A 22092-nucleotide genomic window follows, 5' to 3' on the forward strand; every position below is an offset into this window, starting at 1 on the left:
TGTAGATCATCATCTTGTGCATCGTCTGTCTCTCTCATCAGCGCCATCGTCATTTTGCAAAACCTAAGTCACTGAATTCCCAAACAAAAAGCCATTATCAACCATCATTTGCATCATCAATCTGCACTGTGATGAAGATTTTTGAGTGAACTGGAACTGGAAATAAGAAGCCATGTTCCTTTGTTGTGATGACCAGTGCCCCTAGCTAAAACATTAGCATGAATTAGCTTTAGGAGGACCGAAAATAAACACACTTTTTACAAAATACGACTGTTAATACTTCTTTCTCTGCTATTTCTGTTAGCCAGTTAGTAAAAGACTAGTATTATCTTCAAAAACGATTGTGTACAAAAAGCTTACTTTAAGAGGAAAGCTCTATTTTCTGGTTAGCATTTGTTTAGCATTGGTTAATCCAATCGTTAAAACATTACACATAGTGACATGTTTAAGCAATTACAACGACTTAATGACACTAAAACGACTTAATGACACTAAAACGACTTTCTGATGGAATAAAAACATTCTCATTCCAACTGTGTTAATGTGGCTAAAAACGAAAACCACAAAAAAAAAAAAGTATTTTGTTCAATTGTGAAGTTAAAGTATTGGCGACTTGTGGTTGAAATCACTGGCACTGGTCACAAATCATGTCCTTTCATTCATTTTGCCTGTCTATTATTAAGTCATTATTATTATTCATGTGACACAGTCTTCAGCTGAATTTGTGATTCACTCCGGTGCATGATGTTGGGGTTATATATAACCTAGTGCCCCCCCACACACACACACACACACACACACACACTCTGCAAAGAATTTCAGCACTCAGTCATTTACCGTGTCTGGCTCATTTCAGCCTGTTCCACTCTGGGGGAACAGACTGCACACTTCACTGCATCTGAATGACAAAATGTATCAAATGAAAAAGGAAAAGGAAAACAAAGAACATTGAAATTCCTGCCACAATGAAGGTCCGTAGTACACACCAGGAGCGTTTATTTTGTGTGTTTATTCACTTCACTCCTGGTGTGTAATAATGACCTTAAGCCACTGCACCAGGGGACTGCGCTACACTTTATTTAGAACAGGTCAGATCTGGTCTAGGGCCAATCGCTTTCTGACTTTAACAACTTTAAACACCCATGTTTGACAAGTTTTTATAGTATGGTTTGTGGATTAGGACTTTTGACACAGTAATGGTTCTATCTATCTATCTATCTATCTATCTATCTATCTATGTACATTTTAGAGGCATTAAAAGGTCTTCAAAGTCCAGTTAATGGTGACTTTAGTGTCAGTCACTTTAGTGTCTATTAAATGTGCAGATACCCTGTATGTGTGTACACTGTATTATGCAGCATGTTGATTTGTTTTCTGAAAGAAAACAATTTGACACATTAAGCAAATCATGAGTTTGGGATGCCCCAAAATCATGTGGGTTTGAGAACCACTGGTCTACTCCCCTCCTCAGGCCAATTAGTGGAGGCTGCATGGTACAACCAGGGACTGCAGTACACGTGGGGGAAGTTGTACATTTTAAAAAGCCTGGTCATACCAGTTTCCGTTGACTAAAACGTACAATTAAATACTAAGCTAATACTAATAAATACTAAGCTATGATGACTAAAACTATGACTACAATACTGATAATTTCATCAATAAAACTAGACTATGTTAGGGAAGGACTATATTGGAGAAGAGCTCCAGTAGAGCTAAAAGACAAGTCATTTTATGTTTGGTTACGCTCGGGTGTTGCACTTTGTCAAATAGGTCTACATCTATTCTAAGGTAGCATATAGACATATTTCCCTGCTCATTACTGTGCACAGATGTTATTCTACAGTATATTATATATACATACATCTTCTTGTTTGAGCACAAAATGCATTTTGAGAACCCACACATTTTCCGGGCTTTGCGTGCATGCTGTGCAGCCCCCCACACACATTCATTCTACAGTCTAATCTAGTTGAATACCCCTGGTCTAGGGAGTATTCCTGATATAGCAATAGTGTTCGCTCCGTACTCCGGGGAATAATGGGCAGAGGACTCTGCTGCATTCCTCCACGAGCTACACCTCCATGGGTAATTAAAAAAAATTAAAATAAATAACAAGTTCAATATATGCCTGCTTGGAGCAACATAATCAATATTAATTCTGATTTCACAGTGACTCCGTCAGGCCACTTACCGCTGTTCCCTTGATGATGGACCTAACTGTATATTAAGCTTGTTCAATCAGCTGGAATTTACCCACTGAATGCTTGATTACACTCTGGTGTACTTGTTTTTGAATAATTTGATTGAACCATTACAGTAAAATACTGTAGCATTATGCAGTAGGAAAAATATAGTGACTCATTTCGGAGTCCCTTCACTTCACCAAATATAATTAACGAATGAATGAAATTATTTAGAAATGAATAGAAAATATAGAAAACATGCAAATCTTGTCACGGTGTGAATCAATAAGGTAGGACCCAAGTGCAGAACAGGAAGGCGCATAAGTCTAAATGCTAGAGGGTTTATTCCAAAATTCAGAATACAAGGCAACATACATACAACAATGATCTGACAAAGGAAATGAAAACCAGGGGAGTATAGATACACAAAGACACAGGTGAACTCAACAGATAATCAACACAATGATTGGCTAAGAAACAAGACAAGGTGGAAACACTGGGGTAATCAGGGTACTGGTGAGACAACACAGGTAACAAAAGCAACAGAGGAAACCAAGGGACCAAAAATACTACAAAACAAAAGCACAACAGAAAACGTCACATATCGTGACAAATCTACACACAACACGATGTGATGTGATGCGATGCAACGCACATGTGAGCTTGTTGTAGGCCGACAGATAGCGATACATCATACAGTTAAGTAATATCTAGGGTTTAAGTGGTTAGTGGATACAGTATGGAAGCCTTCAATTATGTTCCATAAAGCCAGCAAAATCCTCGACAGACTCCAGTATATGCAGCACTCAGCTGGCGGGGTTCTCACCCGCACCAGACAAGCCCTCTATCCACCTTCACTACCCATTTTAAATCTCTCAATGTCCTGGTTCGAAACAGGTCGTAAGCAGCATATTGAGGGATTTAAAATGAGCTCTCCCCAACCTGAACAACACTTCATGGCTACACCGATTTCATTGACACAAAGTTGCTCATAACATAGCCTGAGCTAACGAATTAGGTTTCTGGTCTAGAGGGGCGGGTCGCGGCTGAGATTTGCGCACGCCCTGATTGGATCTCATTGATCTGTCCGTCACCCCCGGCCCCTCCTCTCTCCCCTTGTGCAGCGCTACGTCACATCATTTGGAGCGACGCACACCCGGAAGGGTTGACTCCCACTTTTAGACCAGAGTGGCCAATGCGTTCCTCCAGGCTTTACATTTTTGCACCAACAAAAATGAAAGCCTGGTACCGAGGCTACTCATAACATGACAAAGGTGGATTTTGTTTTTAAACATAGCCTTGACAGAAACCAAAAGGATAGAGGTGCAATATTGGTGAGTTTAACGACTGACATACTGTAGACACATAGCTTTTTCAGAAAACTGTCAGGATTTAGAAGACATTTTTAGAATCTGATCTTAGTTCAAAATGGGTTAATACGATCCGATGGGTCTTTTCTCGTTTGGTGAATGGGGCCGTCAAGGGAAAGAATTGCAATTTAAAGGTTGAATAGCCTAGTTTCATGCAGCTAACTTCGTTCCAGAATCTGCAGTCCAGAGTTCACGGGTCTGCAGTCCACCATACCAGCAGCCTGCAGACTCTTGGGGAAAAAGAGCCCCACCCGTTGGAACTCTTGGCAAAGACCTGCAACGTTGCATCTTTGGCCACTTTAAAAAATAAAGTGAAAACTTTCCTGATTACCAAGTCCTATGGTCTCGTTAAACCTTTCTTCCGTTCATCTGTTCTTGCATTGGTTTTGTCCGTCTCACTTTGTGCAGAGTACTTGGGTCCCTTGAAAGGCCATAAATGCCATTATTACCATTGTTAAACATTGATGTTCTGCTGGCTGCCACCTCAGTATAAATTCATCCAAGACTGCTGTGAAATTCTTTTAGAGACGCTTTCCTCTTTGATTTATATAATGTACATATACTTTTTATTTTCACAGCCTGGATGTGTGAACACAACAGAAGTGGACATAAAGAAGTCCTCCAGAATGAAAAACCCCCATAAGACAAGAAAGGTATACAGCTTTCTACCATCAGTGCCTTTTAGGGGGATGAGGCTTTGATAAGGGTGACAAAAATACCAGATCTACAAGATAACATTTCATCACGTTGCGATTCTCGTGATACATGCAATTGTTGACACACAGTATAGCCTCGTACGATGAAGTATACATCAGGCTTTAGTACCCAGTGCCGGCCATGAGGAATTTGGTGCCCTAGGCAAGATTCTTCCTGTTTTCCTGGCACCGCCAGTACCGGGCTGGTACTGTACCAAGGGATTAAATTAATTTCGCTCCAATGCCACTAAAATGTGGAACGCCCTACCAACAGCCATTAAGATATGTGAATGTGAATCCCTTGACCGCTCTCAAAGAGCACCTACGGACGTCTGCAATTCGAAACTGGCCCCCGTAATAAAAATCAAAGTCCCCCCCACCCCTTTTTCCCATACTGTACATGTTTTTCCCATTTTGTCATCAAACAACAAGGCCAAAAGGGCAGTCTTGTAAGCAATGGTAAAGCAACTTATCTGCTATTTCTCCTTTTGTCTCACATTAAGTCTGTATACGGGCTTCAGAACGATGTCCGCACCCACAGCCCCACCCACACCCCGGCCCCTGAGGCCAAGCAACCCACAGAGGAAGAGCTACAGGAACAGGTGAGAACCATTATGCCACTTAACCACCATTAATACGGTAAGCTCACCGAGCTCCCTCCGTTGAGAGCCAAAGATTAATATCACTAGAGCTAGAGCACACCTATACAGTACGTCATACCGCCGATCCCAACCGATATGTCTGGGTCATAGTATAGTATAGTATATTTACCCCACTCTGAATGTTTAATGTTCTTCTCCCATGAGCTCATGTATTAATCTTCTATCTTATTACGAGAAGTGCCTTTGTGTCTCAGTTTGCCTCAACAAAGAATGTTATAGGTTACAGCTGGTTTGTAAACACATTGCTTAAGCTCCCATTCAACCGTGCATTTGCAAGGCTGTACAGAACGTCGACTCGTTAGAGTTAAGAGTTAACAGGCTGGCTCCCAAGAATATCTATACTAATCAAACCTTCCTGGTTACAGATCACCTTTTGGCAAGTGCAATTAGACCGGCATCGACTGAAAATGTCCAAAGTGGCAGAGAGGTGAGTTATGTTTATCATTGTCTTTATTCCGTTTTAGCGATCGACATATGTTTATCGAACGCTTAATTTTGGCACAGAATTAAGAGTTCCACAGAATGATGTGCTACTGCAGATTTTGTACAAAGCCTCAATTTGTACCCGCCCGACAAGACGAGCATACATGACATTCAACAAAGTATATTCACGTGGTGATCTGTTCCAAGCACAGGGTCACTCCCTCTGGAGAGTTATTTCCTTCTCAAGGTTACCTGATGCAGTAACGGCACACATTGCGGATACATCCATGAAATGAACCCAAGCTTGAAACATGAATACCGCATGTACAGTACACACAGCACACAAGAGTTCAAATCCTCATCTCTCTCTCTCTCTCTCTCTCTTTCATATATCTTTGTATTGTCTGTACGCAGTTTGCTGGCATACACAGAGCAGTATGTAGAGTATGACCCCTTCCTCACACCTCCGGACCCCTCCAACCCTTGGATCTCAGATGATACCACGCTGTGGGAATTGGAGGCAAGGTATGCATGCACGTACTGTACTGTATGTGTGTGTGAGTGTGTGTGTGTGTGTGCGCACGTAGCCTACTACTGAATGTCTTTGAGATTAAATGTGTAATTGTGTGTCCTCTCCACACCCCCAGCAAAGAGCCAGGCCAGCAGAGGGTGAAGAGGTGGGCTTTTGGCATTGACGAGGTTCTGAAAGACCCCGTGGGGAGAGAGCAATTCCTGAAGTTCCTGGAGTCTGAGTTCAGCTCAGAGAACCTCAGGTGAACAAATACAGTATACTCTCTAAATGCACGCATGGACAGATGGATAGACAGATGGAGATAGACTGTACCGCTTTACCTTTTACAAACTGCTAAGCACACACACACACACACACACACACACACACACACACACACACACACACACACACACACACACACACACACACACACACACACACACACACACACACACACACACACACACACACACACACACACACACACACACACACACACACACACACACACACACACACACACACACACACACACACACACACACACACACACACACACACGATTTGCATGCTGAATAGGATGTATCTACAGATCCCTCTAGTGGTTCATTTCTGTACTGCTTTTGCCCATGAGCTATACATTTGTAAATTGCAACTGGAATAGTCCAGACCCCCCTAATTTGCACGTTAATTACGAAATGGGTGGGCAAATTCTTGTTTGAATTTTTGACTAGCTGTACATCTCTACTTCACATGTTTGTATGATAACCATTGCAGACTAGTAGCTTAGTGGACAGTATATTGTCACACGCAAATTATGACAACAAATCAACTTTTGACCCTTACTTTGTGCAGAGACCAATGAAACCACTTTTCTGCATAATTCAAATATGGGGAATTGATTGGAATGGTTATTTTACTTCCACAAAACTTCCATATGCTTAAATGGCCTTTTAATGCAGTATTTTGCACACACATCTAAGACATTTAAAATAAGGCTTGTAAATATCCCCATTTTGGAAGTGTGTGGTGAGAACATGTCCCTAAAGGCTATAGAAAACTGCTCACCATTCTAAGCTTTAATATGAGTGGTAATATGTGTTTGTACGTTTTTTGTACTATTATAGTGTGATAACATATAGCCAGGGCCATAACTATAGAATCAAATGGGTGGGCGAAGCTGGTGTGATTTATTTTTACTTGCTGTGCATCTCTACTTCACAGTTTGGCATCATAACCATTGTAGACACATAGCTTACTGGTCGTTATCATGAATTGAATATGTGCACCCTTATATTTCCACACACACATTGTCACAACAAATTTATGATCAACTTTTGAGCCATTATTGTGTAGAGAGTCGAGACCTATAAGCACACGTTTCTGCATAATAATAAGTATGGGTAATTGATTGGAATAGTTATTTTACTTATTCAATACTTTCATAGATTACTTAAATGGCCTTTTAATGCAAAATTCTGCACACAAATTGAATAATTTGAAAATAAGTCTTTCACAATTTGAAAGTATGTGCTGAGAAGAATAGACATTTCTTTTCAAGAAGCTGCAAGTCGTATGCAAATTGTACTCTGCATCCAAAACAAAGGACAACAACACATTATGCCACCAGCTTTTCTGTGCACAACGTGACTTGAGTGGAGCCAGCTGCCACCATGTGAGGACTGTCTTTTCATGTCTTTTCAGTGCCAACTACCAGGCTGGCATTTGGAGAGTAAAAATGTTTTGGAAAGTAAAAATTAAATGTTCACCAATACAACAGCCTCACATCATCATCATCATCATCATCATCATCATCGGTTTAAAGTCCGCTTTCCAGGCACCGCTGGGTTGGACTGGACTCTATATGGCTTTCTTCCACAAGGAACGGTCCATGGCCACCTCATGGTCGATGCCGAGCGCTTTCATGTCAGCCAACACGGTCGTCTGCCAGGTCTTCTTAGGCCGGCCACTGGGTCTTGTCCCCTCTAAGTTAATCGACATTTTTTACTTACTTCACCCAATTGTTCTCTTCCTTCCTTACTATGTGTCCGTACCATCGCAGTCTGCCTCTCCTCACCACATCCACTATGGCCTCCGCTCCCATCTGTCTGTCTCAGCTCTGCACTGGTCTTTCTGTCCCTCAGTGACACACAACACATCCATCTGATCATCCTCATCTCTGCTCTGTTAAGCTTCTATTCATGCTCCACCCTCAGGGCCAGTGTCTCACTTCCACTTTGGAGTGGTGGCATCTCCGCCACCAGTCCAGAAGGTCCAGGTGGTTCGTGGGCACCAGGGCATGTCCACACACCGGTGGGCCTGCATGCCGCGCGTCTGGGGGCCAAACCTCCTCCAAGTCCCTGCAGTTCAGCCAGGGTCTGGACTGTACCCTGTTACTGTCTGTCGCCACCTGCAGGCACTACACATAGGGCTTGCTGTTAGAGAGGCTATGTACTGGCAGAGGCACTCAGCTCTCCCGTTCGCAATCTGCTAGCCAGCGGTGGAGGTTGACAGTGAACAGTGACAAGCACTAGGCAATCCACCAACACACTAGACACATCAGAAGTCTTCTGAGTCCTACCCGACACCAGGGTCTAAATTTCTCAATGAAAAAGTCGGAAGAACACGTCCAATCACTGCACATGTGCTAGTTATACAATTCAAGTGTTAACCTACTCTATACAGACTGATAATAACAAATAATGTATTATTCATTCAAATTGCAGCTATAAACACTAGGCTACACAATTCCTGGAAATCACGTCTGACTATGTTTTCCAGGTTCTGGCTGGCTGTCCAGGAGCTTAAGAACCGTCCCATCAAAGAGGTTCCGACCCGGGTGCAGGAGATTTGGCAGGAGTTCCTCGCCTCTGGAGCCGCCAGTGCGATCAATGTGGACTCCAAGAGCTACGACAAAACCACTCAGAATGTCAAAGACCCCGGACGTTACACCTTTGAGGATGCACAGGTTGGCTGCACATTCAATGAATATATATTCAATGTAGAATCATTCAGAATTTCAGACTACACAAGGTTAACCATATCATTTAACAAAAGTATATTCCTCAACGGTTCACACTACAATTGAAGAAAGGGCTGAAAACATATCGGATGTATTGTTTGATGTCATTTCATTGTGCAGTAACATTGTTAGAGCCTCTAACAATAACAACTTACAGCTTTCATGTGGGAATACTATTTCATAAGACATCAGTTCATTTGAGCTGTTTTCTGCTTGTCAGCCTGATTTGTTTTTCTGTTTCGGTTGCTATTTATTTCTCCCAGTTCGCTTTGATGGTGTTTGAATAATTCCCTTACTTTTCACTACGTCTGATTCAGGTTTTTTTTGATTTGATGTGAGGTGTTTGCATTATTTATTTGTCACTACACCTGCACAAAAGTTTGTTACATCTTTCTGTTTTTGATAGTTTTAGGTCTGTTTTTTATATCCTTGTCTGTGTCCTTTGATTGCGCGAAATAAACAAAACTTCCTCTATGCTATCAATGATTTTGACCAGTTACTGAGAAGAACAGCTACATTTCTTCATTCTAAATCTAAATCATTCATTCTAAATCATTAACTATTTTTAAAGCAATTTCGCATTACTTTCGCACCTTTCTCTGATGGCTGTGGCCCTTTTTTAATATCATGTGGGTAAACATGGTGTGTTTCTATGACAGGAGCACATCTACAAGTTGATGAAGAGCGATTCTTACAGCCGCTTCATCCGTTCTAGTGCCTACCAGGAGTTACTACAGGCCAAGAAGAAGGTAAGGAGGCTGCAGTCTCAGACACTGCCTGTAAATAGAATAGAATAGATAAGAATAATCCACTACCATGCTCACTTGCATGCTTAATTACACACAGAGCAAAATATATAGAATGCACATAGTGTGCATTCATATAGTGCGCATCACAATATTTTTCACCCCCCATCATCATAATTCTCTTTATGAAAAAAAGAAAGGGGAAAAAAGACTAGTTCCCTCTTCACCTCTTTTATTTTCTCTATTCAGGGTTGTGGGTTTACTTTGCATTCTTTTTTTATTGTCCTCAATTTGGGCAGATAATCTTTTATAAATTCACTATAAACATGGTAAGTGGACATGCTTCAATCTGATAAACTGAATCAGGTGTATGTACCAGATAAAACATGTCTACCACCTTATTGCCCCCACTCACTCTTTGAGCATGATGCAACCTTTTTACTTTATTTTTTTTGGCGTCACCTCAACAATTCATGATCCGTATTCTTCTGCTTCTAATATCAAATAGACTCAGTGACTCATGTCACTTATATCACTTTAACATATTTCATTATAAATCATTTTAGAAGGTTTGTTGTAATACCTATTGTAGCCTATGATGGTTCATAAGAGAAGGTTATATTGTACCTTTTAGTATAGACTTTAATCCTGTTCCATCTCTAAAGCCCAAACCACACCAAAGGGTTGTGTCGGGACAAAACGCTTGGTCAACCACACCAATGCAACTCCTTGCAAACTCAATGAGTTGCATTGGCATGGTTTACATTAAAAAATGGTTTGTCCCGACCAGACCCTTTGGTGTGGTTTGGGCTAAAGACAGCTGTTGTATGCAGACGTCTGAGCTGTGAGTCTTTCACTGGCTTATTCATTGTCCCTGACAAAATGTCTTATCTCATTCGTTCCACAGAAAAGTAAGCTCCTGTTCTGAAGGATGTTGCTTCCAGGTAATGTTAAACACAGGTTATTTGTTTGATTGTCCATTCATCCATCCATCTTCAACCACTTATCCGGAGTCGGGTCGTGGGGGCAACAGTTCCATCAGAGAGAGAGCGAGCGAGAGAGAGAGAGAGAGCTCCAGACTTCACTCTCCAAAGCAACAATAGTAACTTCCTCCTGGAGGTGTTCCTAGGCCAGTGTGGCGATGAAATCTTCCCATCTGGTCCTTGGTCTTCCCAGGGGTCTCCTCCCAGTGGGACGTGCAGCAAGGACCTCCCTAGGGAAACGCTCGGGAGGCATCCTTACTAGATGCCAGAACCACCTAAGCTGCCCCCCCACACACACTTTACCCCTGTGACATTGGGGACCAAAACATGACCTCCTTAACACAGAATGAAGAATGGAGCAGCAGAATGGAGCATTGAGAACCTCAGGCGCTCTCACTGCTTTTTACTAGCCTATCTCTTTTTCTGTTTCAACAAAACATCCATGAGGGTAGTTACTAGTGCCCTCGCTCTCACATATCTCTGCAATTTCTCGCCAAGAATTTGTAGACATTGATTTGGTTATAACCTGCCTGGGGTGATATAAATTATGATACATTCTCACTTTCACGCTCCTCTGCCAGACTTTCCTCAACCAGCTCGGAGCCTTTTGTTTTTACACCAGAATGGACGTGGTGTGTAACATGAAATCTCCACTACTACTACAGCAACTGGATTTTGGTAAATGTGTGAGAGCGCCAACAGCTCTGTGCACAGCTTCACACGCGCGTTGTCACTAAAGTAGCGATAAACTAGGCATATCAGTGTAACACCCTTGTCAATGGTAAGTTATTAAAACCTTCATTATTTATTTTAACCGTTTCAGCTTGGCGTCCCTATTTAGGTGTGAGCTTTTTGTGGCTATTTTCACTACTTTCACACGGAACGGACCACATAAAATCCACTTAATGTTCAAAACTTTAGTTTATTTTCGGTGTAAAAAAATAAAAGGTCATGAAACCGAAGTGGTTAATGGCCATTTTTTCCATATCTTTCTTTCTCCTCCCTCTCAACAGGGGAAAACCCAAGCTCCCCAGAGGCTGACCAGTCTTGTGCCATCATGCTAGAAATCAACGCTGTTCGTCTCTCTCACTCTGAATGAGTGTGGATCATCTCACCTCTTCATCATCGTCGTCCGTCTCAGCAGCTCATGGTTCAGCCAGATGATGAGCTGGACCGGCCAGCCGTTCGTCCGTTCATCCATCTGTCGTCCAGCCAGATGTTGCATGTCTCAGGGAGAGGATTCTCCCCCTTTCTCTCTCCTTCTACGGTACCTGGTGTATGTTGAGTGTTCTCGGAGGAGAGGTGTCCCCGGCTCGGTTTTTAGGACAGTGACAGACTGGAGAGATGAAAAGAAAAAAGGCCTGTAAAAAAGAAAAGAAAAAAAATCTATTCTATTGTTTCAAGTTCATTCCATGGTCACTGCCAGACCCTATCGAGTTGCCCTCTTATTTCTCTAATAACTGTCAGAGAGAAAAATGGGGGGGGAAACATCAAAATTGTGATAAGATTAAAAAAAAGAAAACAGTAAGCTAGACTGCAGAATCCGACGAGTTCATCATTGCTATACACAATCTGAGATCACAGATAATTTGTCACGCTATGGGAGTGTTGTGCTGTATGCATATACAATACTGTATATTATAATCATACAATTATGATTTGTTTTTGTGCATTTATTTTGCATTGCATTGATTTTATTGCACTACAATAATTAGCACATAATGGTTTTCATTGCATTTGTAAGGTCAGACTCGAAATGAGGAAAAATGCTGTCTTCTGTCTAATGTAGAACATAATTCTTTGTTATTCTCCTGCATTTATTTTTATACCATATTTAAAGACACTTTTACTTAAAATATATTATTAAAGTTGTGGCCCTTTATCTGTTTTAGTGGTCTGGACTTGGATTTCTCTACCTTTTCATATCGTTGCTGTTGGGCAGAAACGTCCTATCTTCTAACTTTTTGTAAATGAATGCCCTACTACTGTACTACAACATCACGAAAAGTAGCAGATCCACAAAAAGCTTGTAGATATTCTACTTTGGAATTTGAATTCTTAAAAGTAACAGGTTTTGACATACAAGGTTTCCACCCGACAAGAGACGATATAACTGTATACAGACTGGTAAATTACTTGCAACATTAATTCTGTCAAAATTGTAATGGAGAACTCATAGAACACTGACCCAAGGCAATTTTCTTTGTCACCACTAGATGGTAATGTACCATTTCTTAGAACAGGGGTCAGCCTCTCTTCAGCTCTCACCTCCTCAAGCTAGATCAGCAAAAGGCAAAACAGTGTCAGGATGACAGATGAAGTTTTGTCATGCGACAGTGTCATCATATTCTGTCCCACTCAAAGGCTTATTGTTCAGACAGTGCCCGGCTGAGGTTTTTCCACGGCCCTGCTGACGTTTCATCTCTTTGATGGCAGGGGTAACAGTCAGACAGTGTTTTGCATCTTTGTGCCCAGTCAGTGGTCAGCTTATGGAGAACCACAGACAGACAACAAACATTGTCTCAGTCGCACTTAAGGAATGTGAATCATGGCCATTTGAAAGCATCCTGTCAGTGCATCTGGGTACATACATACACAATGATTTATGGATTGTGGCTTTTTTTACTCCACTGATTGTGGAGGTTAACAGTCCAAATGAATGCCTGTTAGAGGACAGAAGCAGAAAGAGCTGAAATGGAAGTTGGAACGACATCAAAGTGTTGTGAATTGTCCTTCTCGTACGTACAGTACCTTACCTGTTCATTGTTCAAAGTGACTTTACTCAACAACCTACGCCCCAGTTCGAACTTGTGGAAGGGCTGTGTGGAAGGTAAAAGGTAAAAATAGTCAACGTGGAAGAAAAAGGAGAAAGTTTGTTTTAAAATAGTGAGGTGTGTGAGGGGAAACAACTCGATGGAGTGGGAGGGGAGTATAAGGCAAACATATGATAGAAAGTTATGACAGAGAGGAGAGAGAGGTGAAGCTTGGTTTGATTCACACAACGATCGGGGCCAATAGGAGAAAGCCTCCCAATCTTGAGGAGGGAACAGACGAGGGATTTCAAAACTAAGGCAGGCACTCCAGTGAGACTCTCACACACACGCTCTCAAACAGGACCACAGCCAGGCGGACTCTCCACACAGTCAAGGATACAACGACCACTCTGACTACTGTGTCATACGTCGGATGAAAGATAAAAGAGCAATCAGTAAGAAGGATATCTGACTCATTAAGACCGAGTCCTGATTGGAGAAACAAAGCAAGCAGCAACAACAGCAGCAAAAACAAGGACGAAACTCGGGATACTACAGACAATGTTGTCATGGAAACCACAGCCTGGATGCGGTCGCAGGGACCAGTGAGGGCGGACATCAGCTCCTGACTGCAGTTTCAGAGCCTCACTAACCCGACACACTGACACAAGGTACAGTAGTACCACACTTTCAATGTCAGCAGTTTTTTTATGAATGGATATGTGAAGGTTACTCCCAGTGAGAACTAACCACTTGAACCTTAGCATCCCGTCTTCTAACAAAAGTAGCCCATCTACAAGCTCACACTGTAAGCCATCAACCACTTATCCTAGGGGGCCTAGTATAGAGCCCTTGGAAATCCAGTCCACTAAGTGCAGTCCATCAGATTCCAGTGACTAAATGAGTGTTCAGACAACACTGAGATTGAGCGAGTGACTGAGTGAGAATGGAACTAAATGACTGAAGGAGTTACTGTATAATAGTTGCTGTACATACGGCAGTTCACAAAAAAAAAGTTGATTCCCACTTGGGCCACCCATACTAAGAAATGTAAGCCTTCGAGGTACAGTGAGGAGCTTTGGATGAACGCGGCCACCAAATTACTATAATTAGCGAGTGAACGAGGGCTTGTGGGAATTAGCGATGGGAGCGGGAGAATAAGTGAGTGTTGATGGTATGTTGTAAGCCTCAGTGAGAGTACGAGCAATTTCAGCTGTGGAGGAAACACCACGACAGAGCAGTTAAGAGATTACTATGTGGTGTGCTAAGCAAATCGGTATCAAAGATGTACAGGATGCCCTCTTCACAGGAAACTCACTGTGAGAAATGGAATTTTAGGTCCATTTGGGTCCATTTTTACCCTAGTTATCAACTTAAACCCTATATTACATTGACTGGAGTTGCCCAGGGGGTCTATACTTGCCCCCCCCCCTCATTCCCCCCTCCTCTGCATCAAATCTTTGCCGAAAATAGCCGAGCTACACAAGCTCACAACGTGCCACAAAGCGAAGCATTGTGAGAGCGTGTGTGTGTGTGTGTGTGTGTGTGTGGGTGTGTGTGTGTGTGTGTGTGTGTGTGTGTGTGTGCGCGTGCGTGCGTGCGTGGTGAATAAAGGGAAGCTTGCCTTCCTGATCCGTCTTACAGCGCTGGTGACTGTGCCACCTTGTACAGGCCACGCTGCACTGATGTCAAAGAGGATTTGGAGAGCAGTTCCTTCAGTGACTCCACAGAACGCTGCTCTATTCTAAAAGCTAAAAAAATGTTTAGCCCGAAACCCAAAAAGAGAAATCTGATATGTCTCTCCCGGGGGACCCAACTAGTGAAAATAGCCAGATCTACAAGCTCACAAGCTTGTGGGCTTGTAGAGCGGCTATTTACACTATACTTCTTAAACATTTGTTTTTAAATTTATGGAATTTCTTATTTTAGAATAATGAATGTCTGAATTTGTTTTATATTCATGACATTTAAATAATTAATAATTAAAAATAGGTAATGAAAGAAATTATAATAAAGGGATATTTACTCGCGGTCCCGACCCACTGTTTGAGAAACAGTGTTCTAATCTATTCTAAACCACCAACAGCAGGGTTTCTCAACTACTGGGGCGGCACCCAAACATGGGTCGTGGGCGTGGCGGTTAGACAGATAGCTAACCACTTTAAACCTGACATCCCTGTTTTGGGGAAAACATTTTCAAAATGTTCAAGAATAGAGACAGCAGATATAGCAGATCTACATGCATGGTCACAATGTGTCGCCACGCCATGTGACATACTGTAAATACCGGTAGGACATAATGTTTAAAGATGGTTTCTCAGTCCAATATTCTGCTCAGTTTGAGTAAAAGAGCTGAAATCAACCATCAAATGAATTCAACACTTCAATTCAACACACGTTCTGTTGTTAAAATGCAGTATCCTTGTGGTTGATTTCCTAGCCAAAAATGCTTACAAATAATAATTTCCTAAATGTATTACCCGGCCTATATACTTCATTGTCCGAGTCGAGGGGTTTGAGGGGGTTTGCCTCCGCCTTTGTTCCATCTAGGTATACCAAATCTCTTCTGTGAAAAATACCTGATCTACAAGGTTACAACATGCTGCAACATGGGAGTTGTGAGCTTGTAGATCTGCTAATTTACAATAATGTTTGCCTATTTTCATCCAATGCTTGACTATGACATGCCCAGAATATGGATGCCAGGGTTAACCCAAGAGAAATGTGGTGTTTAGCCTGGGTAGGTGATCACATCCAGGAAGAGCTGGGATTGGACATGGAAAGGTTTTTTCCATGGCCATTGTCTCCTCCCCATTGACAGAAATATATTGCCATATATTGCCAAAAGACAAAAACTTCACGACAGAATTGAAAAAGGATACTTTTGCACTGACTTTGTTACACTTCAGTGGTTGACATTTGGTCACCCCAGAGGCGCTGAGGAAGTTCTATGACTCCTGTTCTGAAATGTCAGCCACTTCATTAGATACAAACCAATGCAAAAAACCATTAAAAACATTGTGCTCCTACAATGTTTCTCTTCAGCAAAACAATTATCCAAGTTTTTACTGAAATGTATCTATACTTGGGCTTTAGTGAATCTCACTTTATTTATTAATGTCCTTCCCCCATTGGTTTATAATACAATACAATATTGTATAAATACTTCATACTCTGAGAGCATAGTATGGACCTCTAAGAGTTAATTAAAACAATTAGGGGTTTTCCTGTGTAAAGAAAATAATATACAAAGTCACCTTGTGAGCTCATGGAGGACCCAGATAAGAAACTCTGATGGTCTCATTCACCTATTCTGTAGAAGCAAAGGGGCTTCAAAGCCTTTATCCTTGCCAGTGCCTAGTTCAGAAAATACTGTATTGTATCTGGAGTATACAGCCATTATCAAGATGAATTGTGGTGACAAATGGCTGTCCAAACAATACTAAGCAGCCTCCTGGCGATGCTGGCAGAAGATACGTTTACACAGCAAAGGCCCCCAAATTGAGCCCCCCAGCCCCACTATTAATGAGCCAGCAGTAGAGGGCACAGTTTGGGAAAATACGAGCCACAGATACAGATAATGACATGGTTGGTCTCTGTGTAATTGGCTCCAAGTGAAAACATTGGCGGCCTAGCTCTCACAATGTGAATCAAACCTCTACTTTCATTTAAGGTCGACTCTCTCTCCCCTATCCCTTTTTCTCCCTGTTCCTATAGCGCACGCATGTGTGTGACAGTGTGTGTGTGGGGCTGTGGATATATGTGAATGGTGTGTGCACGTGCGTGTGCGTGTGTGTGTGCAAGAATGAGCTTTGAGCTGCACGGTGAATTAAATGCATTTCGACTGTAATTAACTGCACTTACCAGCCTGCCTATGAGACTTTCTGACGCACCTATAATTGAGGCATCAGGTTTTGTTTGTTTTAACCTGCCTTTGATGACATGATGGGAATAGGTTTACTTTTCTTTTTTTTAAAGGGCCCTCTAGTAGTACATACTGTATGTGGGCATATTTGGAAGCTTAAAAATGGTAAAATTATTGACTGTAACTGTATTACCGCAGTGAAACATTAGACAAACAAGAGCTGCGTTGCCTGTTTTGATTTCAGCTCACATACAAAGAACAACAACCACAGGACTTGTTCTTGTTATACTGGATCTGTTATCCAGACATAAAATGTTAATGGGAGCATATTCTGTAAGGAGCAAAACAAAGAAAATTCACAATGATAATGATTATTCTCAAGAGAAATGTCTGTCTAGCTCAGCAGTCTCTCAAGTATTTGTTTCTGGTACTTTTTTATATATACTTTTCTGATGTTTGGAACCAAGGTCTGCCACAGTTAACTGAAGCACATCCCCTGTCTAGCATTTGTGGTTCTGTTTGTGGACAATATTAGCGTTTTGCAGATGCAGAGATAGCATGGCCTGGTTCGGCTCTGTCTCTGCATTAGTAAGCAAAAACCACAGTCTCCTTCCGTCTCCACTCTCCACCGCGCCACAATTTAGGACAAGTATAAAGGAGAGGGAAAGATAGACGGGTAAAGAGACAGAGTGACAGAAACAGGCGAGCGAGTGAGCGCACGCGTGCACACACACAGTGTAAGAGAGAGAGGAGAAAGTTCCACAGTGGAGGGAAAGGTCCTGGTGGAGTTGGGTTTACCCTGTACACTATCATTAGACTCCTGTCCCAATTCTCTCCCCCCCCAGCCCTATCTCGTCACACCAAGCAATACCCTCAAAAACCTCCTCTACTCTCCCACCCCTCACCCACCTCAACCACCCACCTCCACCCCAACCAAAGCCTCCCACTCCCAGACCCCAAAAACCGCAATTTGTCTTGCCACGGAGATTGATGAGGATAGCTTGGCAGGGTCGGCGCTATCATACTTAGGCCGAGTTTGGAAGTGGAGAGGGAGTGGGGCTGCTGACTGTATAGGCCATCTGTCATGTGCTGTGTACACATTTGGTCAGGTCGTCCCTGCAAATCCCCCAGGGCCTTGTAACTCACCAGAGCTGGTGGATGGAGTCCACTCCTCTTTAACCAGTGAATGGCTGGACAGCATGCAGGAGAAAGAGAGAGGAAACCTCAGCCTATACGGAAGCCTGAGCCCTGGACCAGGGCCTTCATCCATTTAAAAGTGTCATCGGCTCGAATAAGAAGTTACTGCGAAAGACAAACGAGGCGGTGTTATAGAGGGTGGGCAGATCGCTGTAAGATGGAGTGGGGTCACTGCTCTCTGAGGCAATGAATGGTGGAAGAAATCAGCGTGGGGTCTGAGACTTAGTTACTCTGCCTGCGTGTGGTGTGTGTGTGTGCATCTGTATCTGTGTGTGTGTGCATCTGTATCTGTGTGTGTGTGTGTGTGTGTGTGTGTGCATCTGTATCCGTGTGTGTGTGCATCTGTATCCATGTGTGTGTGCATCTGTATCCGTGTGTGTGTGTGCATCTGTATGTGTGTGTGTGCGGTAGTAAGTATGTGCAGAGAGCAGACGTGTGCTCTGAGCTCTCCCTCATGATCTGAAATGTTTCAGGATAGTTATGTTTGGCTAAAATCCATCCCGACTCCTGCAGTGCTCAAATTGCTGAGTTGATTTTGAGATGCATTCGTCAATGACTCAAGCTTCTGTTCGTCCCAAAATGCACAAACGCCAACATTTCACCTACAGACTCAAGTCTGATTACTTGGCTTTAGTTGATGCAAGAACAGAAGATGTGATCTCTTGAATTCTGGTAACCAAGGAGGGGGGGCGGGGGGGAAAGAGTTCCGTGTGGTTTTCTCTCCGTTTCAAAAGCCATGGAAAATAAATCTGTACAGTTCAAATACGGTTCCAGCCATTAGTTTGCACACTTCACCTATCTTCTCAACGCTACAGGCATTACTATAGAGGAATAGCACAGGGGAAGTCTATTTAGAATTCAGACCCCATCTTATTCAGATGTAGCCACTCCATAAAAACAGCTGGTGTCTAGCTTACAGCGAGTGCTGCCGGGATGGTTTCCTTGAGACAGAGACTCCCGCATAATGGGATAGAGCTGCCATGACCCTAGGGGTCAAGGGCTGCGAAAATGGAGGCATAGAACAAAGTGGATTATGATAAAGTCATTTGTACTACGTCAGAGCACGTTTCGGGTCCAGCCAAAGGAAGAAAGAGGATGTTAAAATTTTGCACGGCAAAGAAGAGTCGGTGAACAGGGAGCGGCCAATGGCCTTGAGGCAGTTTAGCTCTCAGTCAGGGTTTGCGGACTCGATGTCATGCAACATTTGTCAAGAAGCAACATCTGCTGAAAAGATGCCTTGAGTGATGGTCAAAAATGTGTTGGCGCAAACGCTGACTAGTGTACACTCGGACACATACTCAACTCTCTGTATTCATGTGGGAGTGGGACCTGGAAAAAAGTCTGAAAACCACATTTCTCAACGCTACAGACAACTTGTACAATGACAATTTCAATGTCTTAGAATAACTAGAGAATGTGTGCATGAGAGGTTTGTGGGCGGTGCACACATGCATGTGGGTGAATAGGGGTCACTCCTGAACGTTCACCATACGTACATGAAGTGCACATGATGTTGAGTGTTTTGGTCTCCCATCTCTCATGTGGCTATCTTGAACCTTGGACATTAAAGGGTCAGTCCCAGTTCACTTTGCTCCATAGAATATATAACTAGAGAGAGAGGGAGAGTGGACTCCCAAAGGGTACAGTTCCCCAACCCTTCCCCTAATAACATGCAGATGGGCCTCTCTAATGCCTGTTTACATATCTGCGGCATAGTTCATGACTAGAGTAAGCAAAGCCCTAATTATTTTACCCGGCGACAAGACCAATAAAATCAACTTCCCCTTCTCGTTATGGGTGTTTAAGTGTGTTCTTTGATGGCAGAGCTTTGTTTATTTTTGGAAGAGTTGCGTAGCCGAGAAGAAAGCAAATAGAAGTAATGACACAGAGACGCTGACAAATGGAGGTCTCAGTGATGGATTCCTTTCCTCAATGATGCCTGGGAGGCTAGACAAGTGAAGGCGGTTCAACACGAATGCACATACGCACACTTGTAAACATGAGATCCCACATAATTAGCCTATGGCAGCTTCGGGGGTTGATAAGTGCTGTGAACAGACTCACTATATCTTACCCAGACTGCTACAATCGTGTGTCAACACAATTCAAGTGCCTTCACTGACTTTACTGAAACAAACAAACCTCACAGGAATGTTTCACTGATTGATTTGAGATCTTTTGTAACATGTGTGTTTCTTTCTCTAGGATGTTTTGGAGAATCACTCTCCCCGTCCTATTGGCTGGGGTGTTCTGCATCGCCGCAGAGACAAGGAAGCTCCGGCCGCAGGGATCAATTCCATCACCAAACAAAACCAAGGGAAATCTGTCCACAGAACGCCACCACCGGCTGTTGCCACGGAAGCCTGAGGTGCTGTCGTCTAGTCGGGAGGCTCTGGTGGTGACAGAGCGCCGCTACCTCCGCAGGGACTGGTGCAAGACTCAGCCACTTCGCCAAACCATCAGCGAGGAAGGCTGCCGCAGTCGCACTGTGGTTAATCGCTTCTGCTACGGCCAGTGCAACTCCTTCTACATACCCCGCCACATGGGCCCCAGCTTGGGCCATGGCCAAAGTCGAGGTTCGGGCTCCGGCAGGAGAGGCCATAACAAGGCCCAGGAGCCTTTTCAGTCCTGCTCCTTCTGCAGGCCACATCGTGTCACACAGCTCACGGTGCAGCTAGACTGTCCGGGCCTCCAGCCCCCCGTCAGGCACCGCAAGGTGCAGAGGGTCAAACAGTGCCGATGTATGTCTGTGGACGTGAGTGGCAACGGGAAACTGTGAGAACGTACTCTGAATGGGACCCTTGGAAGGATTTTGTATGTGATTTGACGTACAGTAAGCGTTCAGGTGAACATGGACAAAATGGTCCACACGTTAATTCTCCAAGGACAGCTTGGCCTCATGTACATTGATTTCATTGCGCACATGACAGCCTGCCACATAATAAAATGATTTCCAAGTTGGAGCGAGCTTCACAATACAGCGGTGATGCTGGCTAAATGTCTCAACTTTATGAGATCTGACAATGATTGACAGACATTGCGGAAGGACATTGAACAGTGCATGTTGGGAGTTACTGATGACTGATGAGGAAGCAGCGAATGTCGACATGCTCAGTTTTGCCTCCCTCTTCTCACGAAGAAGACAAAATTGTGTTTCATAGTTTGTGTCAGCAGTGTAGGAACAGTCATTTGAGTTCCTGCTTCTTCCTTTGATGAACTCAGAGGAGTTATCCAAGAGTCATCGTGAACATTTTACTGCCACAAAAAGTAATGGATTAGTGCTTGGAAAAAGTGAACAATTTTTTCAATTTCTGAAACAGAGTCTGGTGAAATCAAAGAGTGAAATCCCTCAGAATGACCCCGTTTTGATAAACAACTTTCTGTGGGTGGGTCCTATTAGATGGCTCGCTCAAGTAGCTAGCAAGGTTATAATCTGAAGAAAAAGCAAACTACTTATGGTTTAATTTTTTTATCTTTTAGCCCTGCAACTTGACTTACCTTCTATGGCTTCTCAAAAGATCTGATGTCATGGGAAAGTTATAAGGAAAAGACACAAAGATTGGCCATATACATTTGCCACAAATATACTAGCCAGTAAATACATTGTATTGGATTATATATAAAGGAGGTAATGCAAAATATATGTGTTTGAGTATGTATGTCAAAAGTATATTAAATC

At 42.9% G+C, this 22092-nt stretch overlaps 2 protein-coding genes across 2 annotated transcripts in view; both read left to right on the plus strand.

The window, feature by feature from the left end:
• Positions 1–13823, plus strand: part of LOC310865834 (regulator of G-protein signaling 7) — a gene marked incomplete at both ends in the record, with an annotated part of 91654 nt that extends 77831 nt beyond the window's left edge. Inside the window, 8 exons of the mRNA XM_083775044.1 lie at positions 4132–4206; positions 4752–4850; positions 5276–5337; positions 5748–5858; positions 5981–6106; positions 8629–8815; positions 9529–9648; positions 13713–13823. Of these exons, the coding sequence (XP_083631170.1) occupies positions 4132–4206; positions 4752–4850; positions 5276–5337; positions 5748–5858; positions 5981–6106; positions 8629–8815; positions 9529–9648; positions 13713–13823 (891 nt within the window). The remainder of the gene's footprint in view (positions 1–4131; positions 4207–4751; positions 4851–5275; positions 5338–5747; positions 5859–5980; positions 6107–8628; positions 8816–9528; positions 9649–13712) is intronic.
• On the plus strand, positions 13648–22092 carry LOC310865308 (gremlin-2-like). Its single transcript, XM_083774345.1, has 2 exons — positions 13648–14022; positions 20619–22092. The coding sequence occupies exon 2, from the start codon at positions 20620–20622 to the stop codon at positions 21190–21192; it is 573 nt and encodes a 190-aa protein (XP_083630471.1). The 5' UTR covers positions 13648–14022; position 20619; the 3' UTR covers positions 21193–22092.

This window comes from Protomyctophum parallelum, assembly GCF_964188405.1.
Source record: "Protomyctophum parallelum genome assembly, chromosome: 10".
Lineage (NCBI taxonomy): Eukaryota > Metazoa > Chordata > Actinopteri > Myctophiformes > Myctophidae > Protomyctophum > Protomyctophum parallelum.